The sequence below is a fragment of the Rosa rugosa genome, chromosome 2 (assembly GCF_958449725.1).
Source record: "Rosa rugosa chromosome 2, drRosRugo1.1, whole genome shotgun sequence".
Taxonomy (NCBI): Eukaryota; Viridiplantae; Streptophyta; class Magnoliopsida; order Rosales; family Rosaceae; genus Rosa; species Rosa rugosa.
This window is the reverse complement of record NC_084821.1, coordinates 60,011,211-60,029,003: the sequence shown is the minus strand read 5'-3', so window position 1 is coordinate 60,029,003 and position 17,793 is coordinate 60,011,211. Positions and strand designations below refer to the sequence as shown.

General features: G+C 41.6%; 1 protein-coding gene across 1 annotated transcript; it reads left to right on the top strand.

Moving 5' to 3' along the window:
* The first annotated feature begins 10,817 nt into the window (after positions 1 to 10,817).
* On the top strand, positions 10,818 to 16,883 carry LOC133728952 (CBBY-like protein). The gene is made up of 11 exons (XM_062156408.1): positions 10,818 to 11,174; positions 11,617 to 11,666; positions 11,777 to 11,840; positions 12,232 to 12,280; positions 12,380 to 12,448; positions 13,245 to 13,306; positions 14,189 to 14,269; positions 15,081 to 15,235; positions 15,342 to 15,426; positions 15,738 to 15,881; positions 16,487 to 16,883. The coding sequence occupies exons 1-11, from the start codon at positions 10,921 to 10,923 to the stop codon at positions 16,587 to 16,589; spliced, it is 1,116 nt and encodes a 371-aa protein (XP_062012392.1). The 5' UTR covers positions 10,818 to 10,920; the 3' UTR covers positions 16,590 to 16,883.
* The last annotated feature ends 910 nt before the right edge of the window (positions 16,884 to 17,793 follow it).

The following is a 17,793-nucleotide window of genomic DNA, read 5'->3' as shown; positions in this document are numbered from 1 at the left end:
AACTTCCCACAGCAGTGGGACAATTCAAATACGCCATCGTCGCTGTGGACTATCAAACAAAGTGGGTTGAAGCAGAACCTCTTGTCGCCATCACCACGGAAAAGGTAAAAAATTTCCTGTGGAAGAACATCTACTGCAGGTTTGGAGTCCCGGACACCATAATCACGGACAATGGTACCCAGTTTGACAATGATGAGTTGAGGGCTTACACAGAGAACCTGGGCACCAGGATTCTATATGCATCCCCGGCCCACCCCCAGACCAACGGTCAGGTCGAGGCTGTCAACAAGATCATCAAGAAGATACTGAAAAAGAAGCTCGACGATGCCAAGGGTCTTTGGGCTGCTAAACTCCCGGAGGTGTTGTGGGCTATCAGGACCACGGCAACAGAGGCCACCGGAGAGACCCCATTCTGCATGGCTTTCGGGACAGAAGCGGTACTCCCTATTGAAACACATGTCCAGAGTCCCCGGATCGAATACTTCGATGCGGGTACCAACTCGGAAGGCCTACAACTCGATGCCGATTTACTAGAGGAACGAAGGGATGTGGCACACATGCATAACTTGGCTAACAAGAGGAGGATATCTCGCTACTACGATGCCAAGGTACAATCCCGCACACTGAAGTTGGGGGACTGGGTCATGAAGCAGGTCTACCCAGAGCCCCGGGGACTGGATCCATCCTGGACAGGCCCTTACGAGATCATTGAAGAAGTAGGCCCCGCAACCTTTTTCATCCGGGACATGGACGGAGTCGTATCCCGGCATCCATGGAATACCCAGCGCCTGCGGTACTATTACAAGTAGCTCCGGGAGCATCTTGTCCTAGCTTTTGCTTTTTGACCATACAGCTATGGCAAGCTACCCATCGGGTACTCATTCTGTATTTAACCACCATGTGGTATTTGAATGGAAAAATGAATTATTCAGACCATTTCTAGCATTTTTTTACCTACCCCGGACATGCCCGGACATAGCTGTTGTCAATTACTCTATTTCGGTAATAAGTGATGCAAGTAAACGCTTAAAGCAAGGTATAAAATCCTAGAAATTTTAATCCCTTTCCAATTCCCATTCAAGTTCAAAAAAAAATTTCCATTCACAAAAGGCCTGGACTACCAAGCACAGGAATCACGCCATTGTTCAAGAAAAGGACAATTCCTACAAAAAATAGGTAATAATGGTAATTTCCACTACTGCTTGCCACCGGTACTCTGGGATCCACCAGCACCGGACTTGGTTGCCACCTCCTTCTCTTTCTTCTTCTCGAGAAGGCCCCGCCTGAATTTGGCTTCATCCAAGTACCCGGCCGCCACCCACTCCTTGAACTTCATGATAACAGCCTTGTCTTGGGCAGCAGCTAGCATCGCAAGGAGCTCTTCGGAAGCCTTGTACTCCTCCACGGCCTCGTGCTTCTCCACGGGAAGACGCTCCTCCAGGTAGTCTGCCTTCTCCTTCCATGATGTGGCAGACTCTGCAGCATCCTTCTCAGAGTCCCGAGCATTTTTTACCTCATCCCGTGCCTTAGTGAGTTCACCCTCAAGCTCCGCGATCCGCTGCTTTGCCGCATCCATCTCGGTAACCAGTGGAGTCAAGGACTCAATCTTTTGCCTCAAGGAGTCCCGCTCCTTCTCCAGCTTGGCCTTCTCACCATGCAGATACTTCACCTGCCCGGAGAGATTGCTAACCTCCTCCTTCAGTTGAGTATCTTCCTCGCTGGCATCAACCGCGTACACATTGAAGAGTGCCTGCAAACACACCGGTTAAAATATATATACAATAAATATCGGTCGCAAGAGTGAAGCAAACCCATACCCGCATCATAGATTCCCGACGATACGGCGATTCTCTTTGGGGGTATTGTCCTTGGCCCGCACCCGGTCGAGGTCAATATCCTTCAGGTCACTAAGCATGGACCGCACGAATTTTTCATCAGCAACCCCGTACTCACTCAGCAGCTGCTTGATGGGCTTCTTAGGGATTACCGGAATGGCAGGAGACAGTAGGCTAAGTGAAGGCGACGCCTCGGGTACCGGAAGTTCTTTCTTTTGCCTCTTCGCACCGGATCCTTTAACGTCCCGGCCGGTATAGGTAACCTCCTGCTTATCACCTCGGTGCCGGTGCCTATGTGACCTCTTCTTCTCCCCTGGAAGCAGGGCCTCGTCGCTCCCAGTGGACCGAGAAGAAATGGACACGGCGAGCGGTACCTTCTCCCCTCCGGGATCAGCTATGGTGATAATGTCCGCGGCAGAAGGCTGCTCGACTTGAGTCGCGGGAGCATTGGGATCAGGTTCCCCATATCCCGCGTCAGTGATCTCCAGAAGGGTCTCTTCAATGGACCGACCCGTAGCCTTCGACCCTAGGTCGACCTCAATATGCAGGGCGTCTTCTCCCTGGCTCATCAGCATATCCATTCAACTGGTTATCGTCCATTCTGTCCTCCTCTTTGCCTTTCCGGGGTTTCCTCTTCGGCGCTTTCACTACAATCAGTTCCAAAGTTAGTAAAAAAAAAAAAAGCCAAAAGAAAAGCCAAAAATTTCTTTCTTTTAAAGCCTCACCAGGGAGCCATCCTAGCCCTAGCCTATAAAGTATAGAATGCCGGATAAATCTATAAGAGCTCCTCTCTTTCTCATTCCAAACAGAGTATACCCGGGCTATCCTCTTCCTTTCCACCTCAGATAAAGTGTAGGCCTGGTCCCCGATTGCTTGGAAAGTACAGGTCAGATGCCACTTCTTATTTTTAATCTGCCATCGCCCACCAGCTAGAAACACTTTATTCCTCCACCTTTTGCTCATCGACGAGGGCATGTCGGTAACTAATGGTTCGTAATCCCTAGCGGCAAATGTCACCGTACCCGCACAGGACAGCTTCCTTGAGTACAGGATCCTGTGTACCGCGCGGAATTCATTTACGGAAGGCCACCCTTGTTGGCACAAGTCCCACATGGCCATCATACTATATATTTGGCGAATTGCATTCGGGGTCAACTGCCCCAGTGACAGGTTCAGCATCCGCAATAGATACTGTAGGCACCGGGGCAGCGGTAGCGATAACCCTTGGTGGAACTGGTTCTCGTGCAGCGCCACCCACCCCGGAGCAGGATTCGCGGCCATCTCTCCATCCTTGAGAGGCCTAAGCTCTACTGCGTCCGGTATTCCCCACTTCAGTCGCATGGCGATGATCTCCTTCATCGTCATACTTCTCCCGGGTTCGTCGCATACGGTCCCGTCCGTAAGTGTATACCTAGGCTTCGGTATGCCCTCGGGGATTGCCACCGTGACTACACGGGCCTCCGCAGATCCATCCTCGCTCTCACCCTCGTCGGACTCCTCACTGCTCTCCGAGAACACCCCCGTCGAGGACCCGGTATTCTCTGCTAATTGACCTACTGAAGCTAGGTACCGATCGATATCCACTTTAGTTTGCCTGGCAGACGACTGGTATGACGATCCCGTATCCCCACCCTTGGTTTCTGATTCCATCCTAACCACGATACCGGAAACCTCAAAACTCGCTATATCTGGAATCAGAAGCACAAGGGTTAGCCTAACCAGATCTAAGACCACGTTGAAGCGCGGATCACTCCCCACTTCAAGCAAAACCCAGAAATTCAAAGCAAAACCCAGAAATTCAAGCAAAACCCAGAACTTCAAGCAAAACCCAGAACTTCAAGCAAAACCCAGAAACACAAGCAAAATCGAAGCAACCCGAAACCCACGCCAAACTGAAACACAAAAAAAAAAACCAAAAAAACCAAACCACATTCTCTTACCTCTTTTCCGGCAGTCGCTAATCTGGCCAAAGCTTTCGTCTTCACTCCTCACAGTGACAGCAACAGAAGCACAAGGGGAGAGAGGGCAAAACGCAAATTCTCAGTTCTCAGAATTTCGGAAAAAGTGAGAAGGGAAACAGTCTGTTTCCCTCTTAAATTCAATCTCCAAAGCATCAGGGCCGTTGAAGCCGAAAAGCCCACAACCACAGGATCACTACACGTGTCCCACGTCTCGAAAACCGTCAGTTGAGGGGACGGGCATTTATTGCACAACTCAGTATGCCCCACGTGGCTGACATGCACCGCCTACCCCATCGGGTACCATGAGGCTCCAAATCTCTCTACCCCATCGGGTATCAGAGCCACATCCTCTACCCCATCGGGTATCAGAGCCAAGTCCTCTCTCTACCCCATCGGGTATCAGAGCCAAGTCCTCTCTCTACCCCATTGGGTACCGGAGGCTCACATCCTCTACCCCATTGGGTACCGGAGGCTCACTTCCTCTACCCCATCGGGTATCAGAGCCAAGTCCTCTCTCTCTACCCCATTGGGTACCGGAGGCTCACATCCTCTACCCCATTGGGTACCGGAGGCTCACTTCCTCTACCCCATCGGGTATCAGAGCCAAGTCCTCTCTCTCTACCCCATCGGGTATCACAGCCAAGTCCTCTCTCTACCCCATCGGGTATCAGAGCCAAGTCCTCTCTCTACCCCATCGGGTATCAGAGCCAAGTCCTCTCTCTACCCCATTGGGTACCGGAGGCTCACATCCTCTACCCCATTGGGTACCGGAGGCTCACTTCCTATTCCCCATCGGGTATCAGAGCCAGTTCCTCTCTCTACCCCATCGGGTATCAGAGCCAAGTCATCCTCTACTCCATTGAGTACCGGAGGCTGACATCCTCTACCCCATTGGGTACCGGAGGCTCACTTCCTCTACCCCATCGGGTATCAGAGCCAAGTTCTCTCTCTACCCCATCGGGTATCAGAGCCAAGTCCTCTCTCTACCCCATTGGGTACCGGAGGCTCACATCCTCTACCCCATTGGGTACCGGAGACTCACTTCCTCTACCCCATCGGGTATCAGAGCCAAGTCCTCTCTCTCTACCCCATTGGGTACCGGAGGCTCACATCCTCTACCCCATTGGGTACCGGAGGCTCACTTCCTATTCCCCATCGGGTATCAGAGCCAGTCCTCTCTCTACCCCATCGGGTATCAGAACCAAGTCATCCTCTACTCCATTGGGTACCGGAGGCTTACATCCTCTACCCCATTGGGTACCGGAGGCTCACATCCTCTACCCCATTGGGTACCGGAGGCTCACTTCCTATTCCCCATTGGGTATCAGGGTCAAGTCCTCTCTACCCCATTGGGTACCGGAGGCTCAACCCTCACCCTATCGCAGCGTGTAGATTAACTACCTACAGCGTAACCCGCTCAAGATATCCCTTGAACGGGAACTTGGGGGACTCCCTATAGGCACACTAGTGCCAAACTTCCGAGACAATAATAAGTCCCCACCCAAGAAACATCTTGAACGGGAACTTGGGGGACTTGTACATACTAGGGAAGTCTCAACTAAGTTTGGCACTATCGGCTGGGCCCCATCGGTACTCCCATATACTATGCCATGGGCCGGGTTCACGACCCACCATGGCGGGGCTCATTTGGGATGCCACCCCGGGCACCCAGGGCCCTGGGCAAGGCCAGCACAGCCCAACTATTTACATAACAGGAGGACTGATATGACATCAGAAGAACAACTAGTGTCCCACATCGAAGATGGGGGAGACTTCCTTCACATGCTCGAGTATAAAGGCATTAGCACAACCACCTTTTACGGGTAATAACTCATTTGTCCACTATTTACTTACTACACATCAATATTAGCTTCTCACTCAGGCATCGGAGAGGTGTAAACCGTCTGGTACGGTTTACCCCTCTAAGCGTGTGTTCTTGGTACAGGATTTAGGAGGTGCATCGGTACCTCAGACGGTATAGCATTCTGTGTGAGGTACCCGGAGAAAGCCACCAGAAACACTAGTCTCTAGAGCTTTGCGTTCCATCAATGGTGGACGGCGTCGGCCTCCTTACTAGGCCACTTATTGATGGCCCTCCAACGCCGATCTTATGCGACGACCACCAAATCTGGCCTTCAGTGTTTCATCACTATGTTTGGTTCGTGCCGAAGTGAAATAGTTGATGTGGATGAGATTGATCGGGGGTCTAATTCGATGAGACTCAAGGCTAGATGGGTGCGAGAATGGGATTGTTCGATTCGCCCGTGTAGGGCTCGGCTCAAATCGGATCTAATTAGGCCTCATCACAAAGCCCGCGGATCAATTGGGCCGATGGAGGCCCGCCGGCCCTGAGGGCTAAAAGCCCGGCTCGGCCCGTTAAAAAGCCCGCCTCAGTGGGTAGTGGGCCGGCCCGCCAAAAGCCCGCAAAACCTGGCCCGGCCCACTAGGCCAGGGCCGTAAAAGCCTGTAAAATATTATATATATATATATATATATATATATATATATATATATATATATATATAGATATTTGTGTGTGTTTATAAATATATATATATACACACACACACGTATAGATTTATATTTGTGTGTGTTTATATATATATATATATATATTTGTGTGTGTGTGTGTGTGGAAGTTTTTATACTTCTATATAGAATATGTGCATTAGTGCATATATATATTCTACATATCGGTTGACCAATTCGATTGGATTCGAAAATATGGTGAAATTGGCTAATTTTTTTACCACACTCATAATTTATTGTAATAAACTCATCCAACGGTCGGTTTTTTCATTTTCTTTGAATTGATAGGGGTTGCTCTTTGGAGTGTATGATATATAAATATAGGTTTATAAGAGTAACTAAGTTTGACCTAGTGGATCGAATTCGAAACGAGAACCAAATTTGCTGAATTTTCTACAACCACCATAAAACATTACAATCTCTCCATCGAGCGGTTGGTTTCTCCGAATTCATTTTTCACTTCATGGTTGCTTTAGAATGAACCTCAACAATTTAAATGTAATGTATAAGTCATACAACTTTAGGAGGAAAATTGATATAGGCCAATGTGTTTGTAATTAAAATTAATTTTTTTTAATCTCATGTCCACACACATCCATCGATGGAATATTTACAGACGTGATGTGAAAAAATAAGCACGTTTCGCGGTCGTCATGCCATCGGTCAACCAAGAAAACATACAAGTGACGACGGTTGACCAATTCGATCGGATTTAAAAATATGGTGAAATTGGCTAATTTTTTTACCACACTCATAATTTATTGTAATAATCTCATCCAACGGTCCATTTTTCCATTTTCTTTGAATTGATAGGGGTTGCTCTTTGGAGTGTATGATATATAGATATAGGTTTATAACAGTAACTAAATTTGACCTAGTTGATCGAATTCGAAACGAGAATCAAATTAGCTGAATTTTTTACAATCACCATAAAACATTACAATCTCTCAATCGAGCGGTTGATTTCTCTAAATTCATTTTCCACTTCATGGTTGCTTTAGAATGAACCTCAACAATTTAAATGCAATATACAAGTCATACAACTTGAGGAGACAAATTAATATAGGCCAACATCTTTGTAATTAAAATTGAAATTTTTATCTTATGTCCATGCACATCCATGGATGAAATATTTACAGACGTGATGTGAAAAAATAAGCACGTTTCGCGGTCGTTATGCCATCGGTCAACCAAGAAAACATACAAGTGACAACGGTTGACCAATTCGATCGGATTCGAAAATATGGTGAAATTGGCTAAATTTTTTACCACACTCATAATTTATTGTAATAATCTCATCCAACGGTCCATTTTTCCATTTTCTTTGAATTGATAGGGATTGCTCTTTGGAGTGTATGATATATAGATATATGTTTATAAGAGTAACTAAATTTGACATAATTGATCGAATTCGAAACGAGAATCAAATTAGCTGAATTTTTTACAATCATCATAAAACATTACAATCTCTCAATCGAGCGGTTGATTTCTCTAAATTCATTTTCCACTTCATGGTTGCTTTAGAATGAACCTCAACAATTTAAATGCAATATACAAGTCATACAACTTGAGGAGACAAATTAATATAGGCCAACATCTTTGTAATTAAAATTGAAATTTTTATCTTATGTCCATGCACATCCATGGATGAAATATTTACAGACGTGATGTGAAAAAATAAGCACGTTTCGCGGTCGTTATGCCATCGGTCAACCAAGAAAACATACAAGTGACAACGGTTGACCAATTCGATCGGATTCGAAAATATGGTGAAATTGGCTAAATTTTTTACCACACTCATAATTTATTGTAATAATCTCATCCAACGGTCCATTTTTCCATTTTCTTTGAATTGATAGGGATTGCTCTTTGGAGTGTATGATATATAGATATATGTTTATAAGAGTAACTAAATTTGACATAATTGATCGAATTCGAAACGAGAATCAAATTAGCTGAATTTTTTACAATCATCATAAAACATTACAATCTCTCAATCGAGCGGTTGATTTCTCTAAATTCATTTTCCACTTCATGGTTGCTTTAGAATGAACCTCAACAATTTAAATGCAACATACAAGTCATACGACTTTAGGAGACAAATTGATATAGGCCAACATCTTTGCAATTAAAATTGAAATTTTTATCTTATGTCCACGCACATCCATCGATGGAATATTTACAGACATGATGTGAAAAAATAAGCACGTTTCGCGGTCGTCATGCCATCGGTCAACCAAGAAAACATACATATAACGACGGTTGACCAATTCGATCGGATTCGAAAATATGGTGAAATTGGCTAAATTTTTTACCACACTCATAATTTATTATAATAATCTCATCCAACGGTCGGTTTTCCCAATTTATTTAAGTTGATAGAGGTTTCTCTTTGGAGTGTATGATATATAAATATAAGTTTATAAAAAATATTATCTTTAAAGATTTATTTGTAAATAAAGCCCGCAAGGCCCGCCCCGAAAAAGCCCGCAAGGCTTAGCCCGGCCCGGCCCTAAAAAGCCCGCGAGGCCCGCATTAAATGGATGGACTTGGATCTTTCAATTTACAATAAAGCCCGGCCCGGCCCGACCCGCTATTATTTAAAAATGGAGTAAGGCCCGCTACCAATGGGCCGGGCTCGGCCCGGCCCGTTAATGAGGCCTAGATCTAATATGTGTTGGAGGAACGCAAACTGTATCACGGAGGGAACACCTTTTCTCCAACCCAATTCTACTGGCGGCGGGGAACTGCAGTGCTGACCATGGTGGTCTGAAAGCCTTGGGTGACCGGCGGAGCCATGTATCCAGTCCCCATACCAGAGTGGCGGGCGTCATTGCACTCCGACCTGCAAGTGTGTCCGGTGCGATGGCCGTACTGTTTGAAGCTGTGCACGCTGGCGAGGCCAAGGGTTTCCGGTATGCAGAAGCGACAGCGAAAAGCCCCCACCTAGTGGCGGCAGCGGCGAGTGGATTCATGCAGCGTTTGGATCGTGCTGCAACAAGTTCTTCTGCGTCTCGATTGGATCCAATGTCAGCAAAGGCAAGGATCGGTGCATGGTGCAGCAGGGGTGCCCAAATCAATTTTGAGGCCCATGATAGTTTTGTGGCCCAAATTAGTGTGAGTGGCCAGACCAATCAGGGGGCCCAAACATAATTCAGATTGGGGGTATAGGGTGTCCAAAACAATGGGCCTTTATGAGGATCAAACTAATGGGCTCTAGTTCTCTAGGGTTTCTTATTTGGGATCCTAAAGGTTTGATCAGAGAAACTGTTTTTCTGTTTGACATATGGAGTACTAGCGAATCCTCTAGAGTAGTACTGAAGGAGGCTTCAAGCTGTTTTTTAATAAGTGAGCGTTGGATGTTCAATGAATGGACCTATCTATATGTACCACTGTCCATACTAGCACAACTTCTTATTCCGTCTATTAATGGCAGCGGAAGGGTATGTAATGGCCATTCTGGCTTGAGATTAGTATAAGTTCCTTGTGGTTTGATAACACTCCAAGAATGTATTCTGGATGTGTTCATTATGATTGTAATCAACTCTATTGAGTTCTAATTTATAAAGTTATTTCCTTGATTAAAAAAAAAAAAAGGCTAGTATTAACAATAATAAAAAACCCTAAGACTTGATTCCCATAACTCATGCCAGGTAGGAATAGAATTTTTCAGACTTGCTAGAATTGTATTCTGTCTATTAGCTAAATGAGTTTCCATCGTCTTCTTTCCTGATCATGATGTGATTGAGGTATTTAATCCAATTGGATTTTATATGGATTTTCTAATTGTGTGTTGTTTTTTAGTTGGTATGAAGGAGGAAGACATATATAAGTACGGTGGATGATCTGGGATTGTGGTTCTTGTTATTATTATATACATTTTCACTCATTTCCTTCATATTATAACTGCCATTGAAAATGAAAAAAATACAACAATTAATTAATTCATTGCTTTCATGAATACATAGATGTATGTGGTGTAATTTAGATCTACAATTTTTTTTTTGTTAATAAAAATCTATTAGCCGCATCCATGGCAGAGCCATGCAATAGCTTGAAAGAACAGAACTGGAGGGGAGGGGTTCTTCTGCTGTTGAAATCATTAATATAAGTAATATATGAATATTTATTTATAATGATAAAATTATAAGAGGGAAACCTTGCTGGAAATTACTATGTCTAAAATGATGATGTGGCACGTTATTTAGTATTGATATTTGGTATAATTTTTTTGTGTCTCAAGCAATTTCGTTTAGATACAATGATGCATTCAGATGACACATCATTTAGTGAACAAATTTAACAGAAGAATTCAAAATTAGTAGCGCTGCTCAATTTCGACATGTGTTTTCATGTTCCTAAATACTCAAACTTTGAATGGGCTTGAGCCTTTGCAGCTTTGAGTTAAACTCTTTTCGATCCGGCCCTGTTGTCTGTTGAGTTTTGGTCCAATGTGAATTTCAAATCCAAAGAGTCACAAGAGTCATTTCATATCAAGAAAAGCCATCATAACTGAGATTCTATGGTTGTGCTCTTTAAGCTGTAAATCAACCAGTGTGGACTCCCAGTGGACCAACACACTCAGCTCAACGGCCATGGAATTCGCTTCCTGCTCTATTCTCAGGCCTCAGTCCTTCTCAACCATCTTTCACGATACCAGCTCTCACCTCTACGCTTTACCCAAGAACCATCTCAACTTGCCCTCTCCATTTTCCCCGGCTCTCCCAAAAAACTCAACCTTTCCCGGAAAATGTCTCCACTTTCATCGCTTCACTGCTTTCAGCTCACTTTCCGGCGCCGATGGGCAGAACCCATCTCAGGAACTCGCTGTTCTTCTTGAAGTTGACGGGTAACATTCTCTTTCTCTCACACCTAACTAGTTTTTCATTGATTTTACTGTGCCTTGAATTGAATGGTGTTCTTAAACGTGATGATTTACTTTAACTTGCATAAAGTTTACTGCTTTACCTGAGTTTTTTTTCACTTGGTGCATGTTTAGTTTGCATTGTTGTATTTGGTTCTTATATTGCTTCTAATTGAATCATAGAACTTGAGTGATTGGCTAGTTACACTTCTTTGGAAATTTTTCAATTTCTTGACCAAGTTGGTTGCATTTTCAAGCTATATGCTGAGTCATATTGGTTCTTACCAGCTCCCTTTTCACGTACTTCTTGTCCTAAAAGTTAATGATTGGCCTAGAAACTTAAGCCGATATGCAACATTATCATGCTTATTAAGTTGATGTTGGTTCTGCTCGAAGACTTTTTCTTGATGAAATCTCTTTCTTTCAGGGTTCTTATGGATGCGTATCGTTTGGGTAACCGCCCAACCTTCAATGTAGGTGCGCAGATGCAGTAATTATGTGAAAATTTCATGGAAGGATTCAGTATATATGTATGAAGTATGCAATTATGTGTCTATCTCACGCTATTATCTTCTTGATATTGTCAGCATTTAAAAAGCTCGGGCTTGACTGTGCAAACTGGACTGAACCTGTTTATTTGGACCTCCTAAGGTGCGACAAAAAAGTTATGAGCAATTTCTTCCACAACATGTCACTTTGTTTCTTTTGGGAAGTTATCTAATTTTTTTTTGCAATGGGAAACTCCTAAAATTGAAATCGGGACTTGCTTGAGTGTAGTATGACATGCGTGATTTGCTCCAAATCGCAATAGTTTTAGTTACTTTAGTGACAACGGCATGTATGCGTATGCATGTGCATCTGGTCATAAAAGTTTGTCCATATGGTGTGTCAAACACTTGTGACTCAGATTACCTTCCTCTTCTGTGCAAACATGCTTTGCCTTTTCCCTTCTTATTTAGTTAACTGTTGGAATGTCTGGATCAAGGTTTATTGACTTTGACGATCTGAAGTTGTTCAGTGCGGTTTTATGTTAATTTTTCAGGAAGTGTGCTGGTGATGAGGAAAAGATGCTGATCATGTATTTTAATCGGGTGAGTTCCTGTTTGTTGTCTTTGGAATAGCTTATTGTAGCTCTTTGAAACTTTACTTCATCTGTATTCACTCTTTTTTATCTTTTTTCTGCTTTGCAGATTGGTTGGCCCTCGTCATTGCCCACTACTGAGAAAGAATCATTCATAAAAAATGTTCTGCAAAAAAAGGTATGCATATATACGATGACAATCTAACTAGGACCTAAGCTACAGATTTAGGTTCAGGGTTCAGGGATGCATCTCAATATTTCATCTAACAGCTGAGGTGGCTGCATAATGTGTTTAATGTGTTGATAAGATTCTGATCATTGATCAAAGAGTCAAAGAAATTTTAAACACTTTGATTTACTTTTTTGATCATGTATGCCTGCTAAGCTAGAAGAGAAACTGTCTAGAAATTTTAAATGTAGGTCTGATACTTTCGGTTACTCTAATATTGTCAATATTGGACTTATATTTTATTTTTTCAGGGCCAATTATTTAATTCAGAAAAATATTAGAAACCTTATGTGATGTTAGCTTGAATATTATCCATTACCTTAAAGTAGCTTAGAATGAATTGAGAACTAAATTTGATGCACCTCTGGAAGATTCTACCTATAATTATGTTGATTTTACAAAAAAGCAATAGCTGCTGTGAGTTTAGCTACAAACTCTTATTGCACTTGATAGCTCATTTTTAATCTTACAATACAACGTAGAAGACATTTAATAAACAGTAGGTATGGAAAACTGGATATAATACTATTATTCACGTTGACAGTGATGTTGGACCTACATTTATTTTGATGTTCATGTCTACAAAATTGGTTTAGTAATGAGTTCTTTTTATATCATCATCTTTAAATTTTTAATCATATTATCAAATTATGCGTTGCTGAAATATTTTGGATGGTCATGCAATCTTTTAGCGCTACCCACTAAGAATGACACCAGCTAATTGATAATTGGTTAGTTTTGACAGAAAATAGCAATGGATGAGTTTCTGATGTCCAATAGTTTACCTTTACGACCTGGACTTGAAGAGTGAGTTGTCTTGTCCTGATTTTGTACGTTGTGCATCTAGAGCTTGTATTTTCTCTGATTGAAACTAAAAGATATATATGAAGTATCCTCGACATCCCCCTCTCTTATATCATAGGGTGTATCTTGCAGATCTTCGGCTAGTGTTTCTCTCCGACTTATGGTGAATGTTAATGTAGTGTGAATTAATTGGATTCTTGATTAATAGTATGAACCCTCGATCAAAACTTATGTATTAATAAATCCATATAATTCGATGACCATAACCAACCCACTGTTGTAATGATTCTCGATCTGCATGTACTCTATCTTCATAGGTTTGAATAGCCTAGATGGAAACCATTTTGTAAAACCATAAATGACAGTTTACCCAAATAGCATTCTTGGTTCACCTATTCCTTTTGGGTTTTGAAAATTTTGAACAAGAATAGAAGGATAAGTAAACTTAGGAGTATGAAGGGTAAAAGTTCCACCATAGTCAATACATCAAAATCATAAATCCTGTGGGAATGTTGTCAGAGAAAGATGTGAATATGTGATATTCTATGTAGCTTGCTTGTTGCTGCCAACAGATGAAAATGCTGTTGTGTTCCTTTGAGATTTCTCTACCGCATGATTGATCGTCAGAAGTTTGCGCTAGGGCAAGTCCTTAGACATGTTGGAGTGTTTTGGTTGAGAGTGTTGGTGAGATGTCCCAGTACTAGGCACAAAGTTAGAATTGAAGATTCACTGCATGACAAAACCCTCAATCAGTTTGGTGTATCAGTTAACTTAGAGAGACCTCCCTACACATTTCAACATAGGCTTGGTTTTGCCAATTTTGCATTCCTTTTGTGTCCATCAGCATCAAACAGTAACACTCCTATTTCTGATTCCCATTTGCAGATTTATCGATGATGCATACAATGAAGGAATACCTGTGGTCATATTGACATCATATAGTAAAAGTGGGGATGCAATTTCCAGGTAATAACCATCAATTATTTATTTATTTGTTGACATGTTTACCAACGTGCTATGGCTTTTGGATATATACAATATACTGTAGCCATTGTTGGACTATTTTAAGGTTGTCATTGTGGCAGTGGTGTCACTGAAGTTGGTGCCATGAGGAATTCAGCCACTGATAGCTCCTAGTCTTTTTTCAAATTTCTGCAATATCACAGATTCTAGAGTTGTTGCTTGATAGTTTATATGTTTTCCATTTTCGCAAATACAACATGGAATTATGCTCAGTAAATCCAATTGAAATTCGCTGATTTTCTTTATTTATATGTATGTATGGGTTACAAAGCCGAAGGATTGTTTCGATAGGAAAACAGGTACACTTTGGCTGTAAGGGCTGGTGGGAATATAAGCTTCTTACTTATAAGAGTAAACTGATATGTGACTAGATTGATTAGTGACAGTCTAGAAAGGTTTATGGAGTTACACCCAATAAAGATTATAAATGTTTAACTATATCCAGTAGTGTTTGCACTAGTCGTGTGGGACTCCCCTTAGCTCAAGCTTGAATCACGGCAGTGAAGCTAGGTAGTTTAATCCTCATTGAAGATATGACTCCCTGTTTTTCAATGTAATAAACTTTTGTTGACCAAAAAAAAAGAACGTACTATTTGTTGCTTTATAAATAGTATAAGTTGTTTCTTCTTTTTCATGGTTTTCTTTTACAAACACTTTATCCTTATCACCACCCTACTGGTTCCAGTTCAGCATGCTCTAGTTTGCTTGTTATGTGATCAAGCTAATACTCCAACTTTCTCTTTATAAATGTCAGATCCATCATTGAAAAGCTTGGCCAAGAAAGAATTTTGAAGCTAAAGATTGTTGGAGATAAGGAGGTGGAAAAGAGTTTATATAGTCAAGTAGTATTTGGTAAAGTCTTTTCTTCAGGTGTGGATGAGGAACTAGCTAAGGAGGCAATGAAAGCAGGTAGACTCCCTATCTAGTTTAATAGAAATGTAAATGTTTTGTGATATACATTCTTTTAGTCCAAAAGGATGGTACTAAAGGGGTCTGTTTTTGCTTTCTGGTCCAGTTTCTGCTGAGAAACAAAGGATTGCAGAGGAGGTTGCGTCAATGCTAAAGTTGAATGTAGAGATTGATACTACCTCATCAGAAAGGTTAATCCATTTTTCTTTTGTACCTTTTGTTACTACATTTTGCTTGCATTAGACTTGGACGATTCTCTGTCAATGTTACATGATGTACGGGGTACGGGGTTATGGTCCAGTCAAGCACCCACATGATTCTTCATGAGCTCACTACATAACTCCGCATACTCAGCCTGATTTATTTGATGAAACCTTTTGGGAAAGAAGGGAAAAAGGACAAAAAACTTCCTAAAAATGTAGGTTGCAGAAGTTGATGTGCATAATGCTGAGTTTGTGTACATGCAATTCAATGTTAATCTGGTGCTCTAATGGTTTTCCAGCTTACAGAAGATCATAGCTGCCTTGAGGGCAGGGGCAGAAAATGCTGGACTACCTGTCTCCAATTGTGTTCTAATTGCAGGAAGCCAGTCAGGAGTGGTAGGAGCTCAGCAAGTGGGCATGCCATGTGTTGTTTTAAGAAGCAGGTATTTTCTTCTCACTCAATTATACAATCACCACCTGTGAGCTCTTCTTTTTATGTATTCACTTTTGTTATTTACCATTGCTCGCATTTAGTAGGATGGTTTCAAACTTTCAGTATGAAAATATGGAAATACTATGTCCATCAGCATGACTTATTAAATTTTCTCAGCATGCATTGAATGGAAATTGGAATAATTTCATAGAATGCACCCTGATGAAATGAAACTGAAGTTGTCAGCTAGCTCTTAAGTGTGATGGTAACTTGGGCTAACTAACCGAGCTGGTTATTAAAATGTTGCAATTAAGAAGTCCCTGTTGGTACAATATCACACTGATCATTATAAGCTTGTGGCTCATTTTGTCTGTTGCAGAAACTCCCCACTTTATTAGGAGTTAAATGATTACAATAGCATAAATTGCCTTGTTTCCAATATCTTTTAATCATTGTTATTCAAGGGTGATGACTATGGAAATGTATGATATCCTATTTTTCATTTGATCTATCGGTATGTAAAAGTATGCTGCGGAGAAGGTGCTAGAGTTGTTTTCTTTTGTGTATCTAGGTATATTGTTGGCTTATTTTTGTTCGTTTCTTTTGTTTGTGTAGTTTGACGGCTAGAGCCGAGTTCCCTTCAGCAAATGCGATAATGGATGGATTTGGAGGAGCAGACCTAACTATTCCTAAACTTAAAAACAAGAAATGGTTATGAAATTAACTGAGTCGTGCCTTGTTCCTCATCAAGTGAGCCTGCAAGCACATCAACAGAGTTGCATTATATTTCAACCAGTTCAGTGATATGTTGGGAGGGATTTATCTCCCAAAATGGTATCTTAAGCACCAAATTTCTGTGTGTATATGTTGCTGTATCCTACTTTTCCTTCTCATGTCACTTGTTTGACGATTCTTGCTGGAGTTTGGCCTGTTTGCAGGTCACCCCTGAATCATTGGATATCTTTTGATGTGATCAATAGTTGATGTCTCATAGTTAAATTCCATCCTTTAATTAATGTTCCAAACAAACCTATACAAGTCTCTTCAAATGTAACTCATGAGTTTAAAGTCTTTGAAGTTCTTTGGTGTAGCAGCATTACTATAATTCTTTGAAGTCCCCATAAACTTTAAGCTTTACAAACTTCGAAGCCATCAGCCAAGTACTTTATAGACAAACTAACAGACGGACATGTTTATCAGCTGTCAACACAATAGGGAGCTCTGTTTCTCAGACGTGGTATCATCCTGGAAAAGGTCGAGTACAAATGTACAATTGTCTAAGAATAAGAGTACGGATAGTACTGACCAAAAAAAAAAGGAGTACGGACAGTACGGGCATCAGCACAGAATGACAGAGAGAGAGAGAGAGAGAGCAAAAAAAAAAAAAAAAAAAAGGATTTGAAAAAATTATTCTTTGCTCCCATGTAGGTAGTTCCACCACCAACGACCTTGGTATAGAGGTACTGGAATCCCAACATGGCAACATAAGTGGATTAACTAAATTCGCAAAGAATATTCAAGTGAAATTTGTATATAACATATCAAATAAATATACAGAGACGAGGGATTTTTTTTTTTTTTTTTGCCATTTTAAAGAAATTCTTGTGGGATTCACTTTTTATTCACATATCACCATTTTAACTGCTAGATATCTAGGTCTTTATAGTAATTAACTCATTGCAAATTTTCAGTGAAATTGAAAATCATGATTTACTATTATGAACATGAACAATTCAGGTTGAATAGATTTAGTTCGCCCATTGATTTGATCTAATTCGAAATCTTAATGATTATTGATGTACCATTATAAACATTCGGGACCTAAAAATTGAATTATCGAAATGCCGAAATGTAAAGTGAATCACACAAGCGATCCCTTAAAATTGTAAAAAAAAAAAAAAAAAAAAAAAAGGATCCCTCGC